At 42.1% G+C, this 10,644-nt stretch overlaps 2 protein-coding genes across 2 annotated transcripts in view; one reads left to right on the forward strand and one right to left on the reverse strand.

Moving 5' to 3' along the window:
• LOC106813185 (matrix metalloproteinase-18-like) overlaps positions 1–1,096 on the forward strand; it is a gene marked incomplete in the record, with an annotated part of 7,481 nt that extends 6,385 nt beyond the window's left edge. The window contains 1 exon segment of the mRNA XM_014817252.1: positions 210–1,096. Coding sequence (XP_014672738.1) covers positions 210–274 — 65 coding nt within the window.
• Positions 1,097–2,617: 1,521 nt separating this feature from the next.
• Positions 2,618–7,008, reverse strand: LOC106813188 (the record flags this gene model as incomplete). Its single annotated transcript, XM_014817255.1, is given in 8 exon segments — positions 2,618–4,079; positions 4,160–4,362; positions 4,684–4,872; positions 5,269–5,451; positions 5,757–5,889; positions 6,103–6,257; positions 6,440–6,502; positions 6,903–7,008. Coding segments are annotated over 7 exon segments (984 nt in total). The 3' UTR covers positions 2,618–4,079; positions 4,160–4,189.
• Positions 7,009–10,644: the final 3,636 nt, after the last annotated feature.

Raw genomic sequence — 10,644 nt, forward strand, 5'->3', positions numbered from 1 at the left:
CACACACACACACACACACACACACACACACACACACACGCACACACACACATATATATATATATATATTGTGTTCTATCGTTTTAACTATCGGTTGTAGTATGCATTCACTTTGGTTTGATGACACTTGAATGTTACATCTTGACTCGGGTTCCCATGTGCTTGTGCTGCTAGAAATATTCGATGACACCTGATTGTAATATTTTCAGCTAAACGTTGGTGCGACCATTTGGATGAGGTACCGACACAGGCAAAGTTTAAACGCCGAAGATAGTTCGACTCTCAACACCTAATGTTTTACCCCATTTTCCTGTGATTGGAAGAAAAGGTCATTGTTATGCCGAGAATGAATTATAGCGAGAATAGTTCCAATTATTATTAAATATTCATTCTTCATTCCTCATGATGTTTCCAATTTGTTCCGTTTTTCCACACAAAAATCTAACTAGTGTTTTAATTTGTAGGCATAATTATTTGTGTAGTAGTATGTGTGTATAGATATAATTGTTATTTCATCGTTTTGTTTCGATACAAACACTCATATATTGACGCTATTACACGTGTTTATACACGAATGTCATAATAATATCTCATTTCGTATGAAATAATGTTTGTAAACATTGTATATTTGATCCATTTGGCCAGTTATCATTCAAATATACTATTAAAACGGGTTTTCACATATCAGCGTGTCGTGTCAGAGTATGAGCGTATCACATGCAGTTTTTAAGCCCGGTCTACACAAAGAAAGGCAACATGGGTTATGCGCTTACACCACTGAGCTCTATTAATTACTATTAATTTTAACTATTAATTTATTAATAAAGCTCAGTGGCTTACACGCTGCAAAAAACCCGCGTTTTGTGAAGAATTTGGAAGACGCGGCTTTATAGCGCTTGTCTAAACTGATCCGTTTTGAAGATCAGACTTACAAGAGTCGAATGTTGAATTGATATATTGTTAATTAAAGAGGCATACGACTATCTTTGTTCAGTGTAAATGTTTATAATTAGCCCACTAAACGTTTTAGCCTATGCATATATATTTTTAAGTTACCCATGTTTCTAATAAATCATTTAAAATGTATAACAAACAATATTCCTTTTACATTGTTTAGTACACACACGCGCGTGCACCCACGGCCACATATACACGTAGCGCTTACCCTAATAATTTGTAACAATTATAGCAATTTGAAACAAAATATGATCTTTAAATGCAGCAAGGAGCAGTTCGTCTGTACCAGATTGATCTACTTTAAGTGTCTATCCCTCACAGCCCCCTAAAACATCTGAAAATTGCGATTTGCTCAGATTTATTAATGGTTCGTTTCAAGGAAATCGGCAGTAGCCATAGCACATATTTCAGATAGCAAGTTAGACCGATTCTAATAATACAACCCTAGTGTGCCCGCTACTATAGATTTTCACAGACGGCTTACAAATCACAGTATAGTATCAAGTCTACAATTCGTGCTTGTCACTAAACATTGTCGTCAAATTAATGGGAACGGAACACACGATCCACAATGAATTAGTTTTCTGGTATCCCAGTTTCGTTGGTCGTATATACGATCCGATGGTTTGCTTCATGTGGCTAACATATAAGCCTCGTCTACACGACGAACCTTAACTCGAGTTAAGTTAACTCGAGTTAGCGATTATGTAGCGTCTACATGACAACACCCGATAGCGATTATTACCGATTTATTATTATGCATGCGTGCGTGCGTGTGTATGCAAACGTGCGTGCGTGTGTGCGTGTGTGCGTGCGTGTGCACGTATACGTGCGTGCGTACGTGTGTACGTACACGTGCGTTCGTGCGTGCGTGCGTGCGTGTGCTCGTACACGTGCGTGCATGCGTGAGTGCGTACATGTGCGTGCATGTTTGCGTGCGTTCATGTGCACGTACACGTGCGTGCATGAGTGTGTGCGTGCGTGTGCAAATACACGTGCGTGCGTGCGCAGGTACACGTTCGTGCGTTCGTGCGTGCGTGCGTGCGTGTGCACGTACACGTCCGTGCGTCCGTGTGTGTACGTGCGTGTGTGTGCAGGTACACGTGCGTGCGTGCGTGCATGCATGTGCACGTACACGTGCGTGCGTGCGTGTGCATGTACACGTGCGTGCACGAGTGTGTGCGTGCGTGTGCAAGTACATGTGCGTGCGTGCGCGCGTGTGCAGGTACACGTTCGTGCGTGCGTGCGTGCGCGCGTGTGCATGTGCACGTAGGCGTGCGTGCGTGTGCATGTGCACGTAGGCGTGCGTGTGCATGTGCACGTAGGCGTGCGTGCGTGCGTGCGTGTGCACGTACACGTGCGTGCATGAGTGTGTGCGTGCGTGTGCAAGTATGCGTGCGTGCGTGCGTGTGTACGTACATCGTACTAGTGCTGCCGCCTATCGTGGAGGTTAAGCCAACTCGAGTTAAGCGTCTACACGGCCCTTAACTCGAGTTAGCTTAACCTCGATGGACTGGCGAGGTTAAGCTAACTCGAGTTACCTTAACTCGAGTTAAGGCCCCGTGTAGACGCTTAACTCGAGTTAAGGTTCGTCGTGTAGACGTAGCTATACATTGCGGTTTTAATTTGAGCTATGACATAAAAAACATACGATATCTTGTGTAGTGAAACTCAAATAGGCATTTTATTTTTGCACACTAAATATGTGACTATTTACAAATGTGATAAACGCAGACAACTTAAAACTACAATGGACATCAACAGGCTAGCACAAGCCTTCAACTGGAGACGCACACAATATTAACTGCAAGGAAATAAATAAAATACTTCAGAATAGTTAAATTTTGTAAAACTTTAAACACGATTTTAAAATCAGATAATCATTCACGTGTTCAATACAGCTGATATGATTTATAAAACTTCAAATCTTACATGACATCTTTCATGTCAATTCACTAAATGTACATACATCCATGGTACTGTCACAGCACTGCCCTATAAGTGTGTGGGTTGCGACATATATACTAAAATTAGAGATGACATAAGGATTCTTTAGAAAAATGTGCTACACCTCCAATATACTTGGATATCGATAACAACTCGATATCGCTTACACGTTCCAGGTATAACAGAGTTTCCATTCATGTACAAGTTCATGCGTGTGCGGCACGGCACGTCCATGTGCGCGTTTGTGTGTGTGTGCGTGTGTGCGTGTGTGTGTGTGCGCGCGCGCACGTTATAGCTGTATATATATATATATTTTGTTCATGCAAGTAATGATCTCGTCCTGGAACAGCTAACCGAGGAAGAAATTAATTGATTATAGTAAAAAAGTTCCGACATATCTTGCCACTTCACAAAGGAGACTAGAGGAAGTATATAAACCTTTTTATCAATTTCTTGTCTGTTGGGGTTCTACTCATGCTTGTTTGATCCTGTATGTCCTACAACTGAGGTAGCCTTCGCAAATATATAGGCTGCCTTGCAGATTGTGGCTAGCACGTTTGCACTGCCTTTGAAGTGGCACTTCACATATGCATGAAATGCTCTTAACGTGACACTTCCTAGATGTATGAATTGTCTCATGGATAGTGCCTAGCAAATGTATGTACTGCTTTGTAAGTGACACTTAGTGGCTGTGACTACTGCCCTGTAAGGGGTGCTTAGTGGATGTATGCAATGCCTTGTTGGTGACACGTAGTGTGTGTGGCCACTGCCCTATAGCTGGCACTGAGATTTAGCAGATTTATGCAATTCCTTGTGCGTAGCACTTTGTAGATGTACACATAGCCCCCTTTTAGGTGATGCTTAGCAGATGTAAGCACCATCACCTAGGTCATGCTTAGCAGATGTATCCACCATCACATAGGTGATGCTTAGCAGATGTATCCACCATCACATAGGTGATGCTTAGCAGATGTATCCACCATCACCTAGGTGATGCTTAGCAGATGTATCCACCATCACCTAGGTGACACTTAGCAGATGTATCCACCATCTCCTAATCATGCTTAGCAGATGTATCCACCATCACCTAGGTGATGCTTAACAAATGTAATCACCATCACCTAGGTGACGCTTAGCAGATGTGTGCACCATCACCTAGGTGATGCTTAGCAGATGTAGTCTGTAATGTAATCACCATCACCTAGGTGACGCTTAGCAGATGTGTGCACCATCACCTAGGTGATGCTTAGCAGATGTAGTCTGTTTCACAAGAAGTGGTTAACGATTACCGCATGAAGGCCCGGCCTAGTCGTGTGCTAGCGCTGATGCTAAGCATACGTTTACGCAGCTGGTTGCGGCAGAACTTGCAACGCTGCAAAATGGAGATGACACATCGCTTCCATTGCAGCTCAAACTCCTGAGGAGACCAGATGTGGCTGAAGCGCTGCTGCACCATCTCTGTAGCACAACAATAAGAAGCTTCAGTTAACCTATATATATATATATATATATATATATATATTACATATACACACACATTCACACGTGTGCATGTGTATATAATACACACACCTATATACTATAACTGCTGCCTATCAGGAACAACATCAACTAAGTACTAACTGTTGCTGACCAGCAACAACACAAACTATAGTAACTGTTGTCCAGCAGCCACAAGAAATAGTATTACTGTTGCCAGCTAGCAAAACACAAACTATACAAAATAACCATTGTAATATATAATATATGTAAATACCAAATAATCAGCACCACAATTACCTTTAATCATCTGCATTCTGTCAGGATCAAGTGGGTTTAGTCCATTTTTTCCACCAGGCGATGAAACTGCCAGGACGTCGGTACCAAATACGGACACAGCTAGTTTGATAGCCAGCAAAGTGCAGCCTTTCTTTGGATCACATACATCCCACTTCTTACTGTTCAGAATCAGGTGAGGCAACTCTCCCTCTATGATAAACCAGATAAAACAATGGTTATTAGCCATCGTGTCATATTGTAAACATTTAAAGAGTTTATCAGCAATTATCATTGCGATTTATTAATAATTCAGCAAGGAATTTGAAAAGTCAATTGTATCTTATTTGTTATAATTCATAATATTTGAAAAGCTGCTATCAAAACCTGGTAGAAAGTAAAAGGAAGATTCGTTTCGGATCACTTGTAACTCTTAGTAATCACTCATAGGTGCAGTAGGAGCCAGTATCAAAACTGCATTGTCCCACACGCTCTTGGTTCAGTACAGCCAGCATTGCTAGTATGCTGTGCCAGTATAGCTAGTATAGGGTGCTGTCTCACGCATACCTCTGGCTCAGTACAACCAGCATCCATACAGCACTGTATTACCTTTGACTCGTGAAAAGTTGCAGCTCCTCGAGGTGCTGGGACCATGTGCTTGCGTGAAACTGCCGGACTGTACAAGCGGCAGCTGTCTGCAACGCGCCACCAGCTCCCGCGATGGTATCTGTCGTCTACTCTTGGGGAGCATTGCAAGCGGTCTGTTGCGAGGGACTGGCCGTTGGGCAACCACTAAAGGATTCACGCATTGAGTCAGCTTTGTGAACAATAGCCAATCAGTAGCCATATTGATTATCATTAACTATAGTTTATTTTTAATGTAGCACGTGACTATACACTTTGCAAAATATTATGAACTGTGGCATACTCTGAGTGGCAAACAATTAATGCACGATACTAATTATAATGAAATAACTTCAGAGTGGATACAACTATTATTCAAGAAGATTTTACAACAATGGCCATTTCGTATGCTTTTCCAGAAGATAACGTTTGTATTTTAGGTAAAAAGCAGATATTCCTGCATTAAAACCTACACTGGTTAGCAGTGGAGGGGTAGACTCTGGGCATCGCGTCGTAGCTAGGGTCTGATTGTACCTGCTCCACCTCCCAACCACCACTAGTGGCGCCACCATCAGCCGCCTGACTAAACGGAGAAGGCTCTGACATCTATAAAAGCAATATATTACGAGGCTGAAACGACAGGCAAATAGAATCGCCTCACACTATCACGTTACTGGTCGCTGAGCCACTGCCCTCTACACACTTCTTGCCATGTTCAGATCCTGGACACTGATGGTTGAGTTTGCATAACATCATTCTGTCAGCCGTTGAATTAAAAGTAACACTAATTGAACTAACTAAAACAAGAACCCTGCTCACCCATTCAGTCGATGGAATGTCTATGGAAAACTTGAGATCAGAGGGTTGCTGCGGATCAGAGTCAAGATCGATCACTGGGGGCCCTCCATGTTTGATGGGATCTTGTATGTATGATGGTAGTAAGGAAGGAGGAAAAGTGGTAATTTCCTGGTGCTCTGAAAGAAATGAGATAAAACAAGGTGAATATTCTAATCACATCTAGCAATTGTTATAATTACTCTAAACAATAGGGGTACGTTCAGTAAAGTGCAGTAAGGTTGTATTCCTCATAATTGTAGCTGCTCAAGGATTCCTAGATAATAAATCTATAAGCTTGCTGCAATTATAACCTACATACCATTTTCCTCTGAAATTATTCCCTCCAAACTAACTCTTTCAGGAAATACTGACTGTTCTGCCACTGAAATAAAGGTGTGAAATGTATCATATTAGTTTTCTATGCCATCTATATACTAATTACCTATTACAAACATTATTATTACATGAAACGTCATTGGTAATGTCTTTCCAATCGAATAGGAGTAACATGTTTAACATTTGGTTTACAACCATTATAATATTCTGATTACAGCAGATTCTAATATTACAGCAGTGAGATGTGCTCAAGAAATATTGGTTTATAATTCTACATAGGTGAAAACACGAGGCAGGTATCTTTTAGTAGATGCAAATCTATTCCATGAATCATAGCCTAGAAGATACAAGTCAATTATAATGCTAGCATACATGGCAGAAGCCACTTAATTACAATATTATACAATAATTTTAATCGGAAATGAAGCATTAAAGCAGGCACATACCTTTTGCAACAGCACCCCTCTCGGGCTCCTTGTGCTGAAGTGTTTGGTGTTTTGCATTAGACTGTACTGTCTGCAGAATGTCTTTCATGACAGTATATATGTTACCCTGCATTCACACAAAAATTAAACCAGGGTTAGGTAACAACAGGGCAGCAAAAAAAATACACAGGAGCGGCGAGCGATTTCGCTCCCGTCAGCTTTCAAAGCGCTCTGGTAACAACAATTACGAGAGCGAAAATTTTAAAAGATACGAGAAAAAATCGCCCCCGTGCCGCCGGCAGCGTTCGAACCAGAGCCCGAGCCCACCAAGTTTTTGCTCGGGCCACCATCTCTACGAAACTCCCGGTCCTCCTGACCGACACTTTTTTCCCTCATATTACGATGAAATACTACGGTTAGCGCAAAGGCAGACTTGTAAACGGGAGCGCATAATACGACCCGTTCCTCAACGTAGACGGGGTATCCAAAACATACACATATACATTCTGCATGAACTCCCTCAACGCATGACTCGCCACACGAACAAAAGCTCGCGACAGTCTAAGAAATCGATTGCGGGCATGTAGACAGTAGTGCAATTTTTATGACCGCAACAATAAGTTTTTATATCGCAGGGGTTATCGACTTATCGTGGGGAGTGAGGGCACGACCAGTGACACCTGACACGCACATAATCAAAGCTGTTAACGTAGAAAGTGGACTATTTTTATTTAGTTAGATATCTAGAAGCAATGTAAACTGTATATACTTAAAGATTCTAGGCACGTGTAACTTTGCGGATGTGCGGCAGCATTGATCTATGCATGTGGGTACCGTGGACTGGGGAGGAGCAAAGCGAATGTAAAACCTTGCCCAGAAGCTCCGGGCATTCCTAGAGATTCCAGTACAAGTTTTTTTAACATACTCAAAGTAACTAAAAAACTCTCTCTGAAGTTCTGAACTTGCTCAGTCGATGTAAAAAGAAAGCTGAAAGATGAAAAGAAATGAAGTAAAAAAAGAAACTTGAAAATAACCATACCATCATTACCATGATTATAATTCTTGATTTCCTGTCTTTGTCATGTTACCTGACTATGTGTACTGTGTAGTGCATGTCTGTCTGTGTTAATGAAATTAAATAGGAATGTGATTGGTTTCTTAGTCGAGTGAAATTAGATAAAAAAAAATGTGATCGAATGTAATTTGTTGACGATTTCTTAACACTGCTAGTCTGATACTGGTGCTGAGTGCTGAATGCTGATAAATGATATTAGAGTCAGTGCATCAAAATTATGAACATTTTTACAAAATCATGCTATGAAAAAGTAGCTCTGGCCAAGCCTAAAATAGCTCCCGTAAAAAAAATTACGAGAGCTCTTTTTTTAATACAAAATCAAAAAAGAGCTCTCGTAAAAAAAAAGTAATTTTTAGGCTGCAACAGGGCCACAAATAATAAAGCCAGATTAAGATTGGAGAAACGCGTTTCAATCCAAATTAGATCCAGATATTTTCTGAATGCATTGTACTTGTGCCAAGTTGAGACATGTGTTGTGTGTGGTTTGTAATATGACAGCTTATACGCTAGTACATGCGTGAGCATGCGCAGTAGGTTCTCGCTCTCTCTCTCAAGATCACGGGCTCGTGTGGAAGTTGTGCTGTAAGCTCGTCCGTCAAATAAACATTGATTACATTGAATATATACCTGTGTTATGTGTCAAGAGTATATATTACATGGTCGGTGGCAAGCCAGGTGATCGTACCCGACGCAAAAGACTAGAGCAACGTGTGACAAATGAGTTTAACAACAACTGCTGACAGTCGCCTGGCTCAGACGTGCCAGAGACCCGCATTTCTTTCTTGCATTGCCAAAATGCAGAGAGTGGGAGAGCTGCAGGTTCAACTCGTACCAGACTCGTACCAACATATCTGTATATTTTACAGTCGGATCTGTCTATTAGCGACAGCCGTCGCATACTGACAGCAATCTTACCACAAGATAGACACGTCAGCCAAGATCTACCACAGGATCAATGTATTGTGAAGCATGCAGACTGTATCCATGTACAGTTCGCCGCATATATCCAAGAGATGGCCGCGAATGTCATGCGGAGAGACAGTGATCGCTGACGTAGCGAACAACGGAGCCAATCAGCGCCCTATACCAATCCGGGTCGGAGTTCAGCCCAGAGTGACGTTCTTGTTTACATAGCTAGCGAGATCCAGAATAACAGACTACCGATTCCTTGCGTACAACGGAACACAACCATACCTCCCATGTCATTACGGGTTGTTTACATCGGGACTACCTAGAACTGGTAGACGCACACGAAAACACGGAGATGGAGCGTTACGTGCGTAGACCCTGTGGCATATCGAAGTCGAGGTGGACATTATCAAACTGGTCATCCACTGACCAGCCGCTGTTGCATCCAAAACAGTAACTTTGACAGTAACAGTAACCTTGTCACTCAACAGTACGTTGTTGATTGTTGTGTGCTAGATATGTAATGGTGAGATTTTGAGACGACCCATTATGTTGTATTACCATATGCTTGTTTGTGTGAGTGTATATTGTATACATGCATGTGTTGAATGCTGATGCGAGTTAGTACCGTCGTACTTTCATACACACGCACAGTCACAACAGTGGTGCATATTGTTGTAACTGCAGCACAGCTGTGTGTTTATCGGATCAAAGTACACACGCATTATGGCTAATTTTGAATCTGCCCCGATGACTGCGTTAGCCGGATGAAGCTCCCGCATGGAATATTAATGAAGCATTCAGCCTTTTCAAACAACAATGTGAACTTATTTGACGTCAAAAACGTCGCAAAAGAAAAACAAGTCAGTCACATTCTGTTGTTAGCAGGTAAAGAAGGTGTAAAACGCTTTAACTCGTGGAACCTGGCAGACGACGATGCCAAAGATCCAGTCAAGGTCTGGGAAAAATTCAAAGAACAATTAGATCCTGACGTGAACTATCGCGTTGCAGCGTTGTGGTTACAGAGGATATAAACAGACTGCAACCGAGTCATTTGACGATTATGTCAATAGGTGCAAACTCCAGGCACAGAAATGTGGGTTTGCAGACGCTGCAGTAACAAGTGACAGAATCATTGACCAACTCATCTATGGTGGCACGTCCATCCCGACTTCAAAAAGAGTTCTTGAACAAGATAAAGAGATGAACTTGAGACGGCTTATCCACAGTGGGAAGGTCATTTGAGGCAACACTCGCCAATATGCAGAAGCTAAAGGCCGTCGATGACGACAGCGCCACAGCATCAGTCATGTATGTTAAGAAACAATTTCAAAGCTCGAAGGCATGCAGAAAAATTGTGGTAGGCGACATCCCCCAAGAAAGTGCCCAGCGTACAGTTTCTATCTGTTCTTCCTGTGACAAGTCCAATCATTGGTCACAGTTCTGCATGAGCAAAAATGCGACACAAATCACGCAGCAACCAATCATGGGAAGAAGCAGGTCAAGGTCACATGACAGTAGGTCTCGACAACAGAACCGAGTCGCAGCCAGAACAGGCCATGTGCAAGGCGTGGACCACCTTCGGCACATGAGGAAGCGACGCCATAAATGCATCAGTTGAAATTCTCAGCTTTTTCTTCCTTGGAGATTAGCTCGATAACACACATCGAACGCTACTGAGACAAATGGAGAGAAGCGTGATGAAAATCTTCACTGACATTGGTATCGAACTACCAGATCACAAAATGCGAAGACAACGTTAAAGTGAAAAGTAACACG

The sequence above is a fragment of the Priapulus caudatus genome, unplaced genomic scaffold, assembly GCF_000485595.1.
Source record: "Priapulus caudatus unplaced genomic scaffold, Priapulus_caudatus-5.0.1 Scaffold736, whole genome shotgun sequence".
Classification (NCBI taxonomy): Eukaryota; Metazoa; Priapulida; class Priapulimorpha; order Priapulimorphida; family Priapulidae; genus Priapulus; species Priapulus caudatus.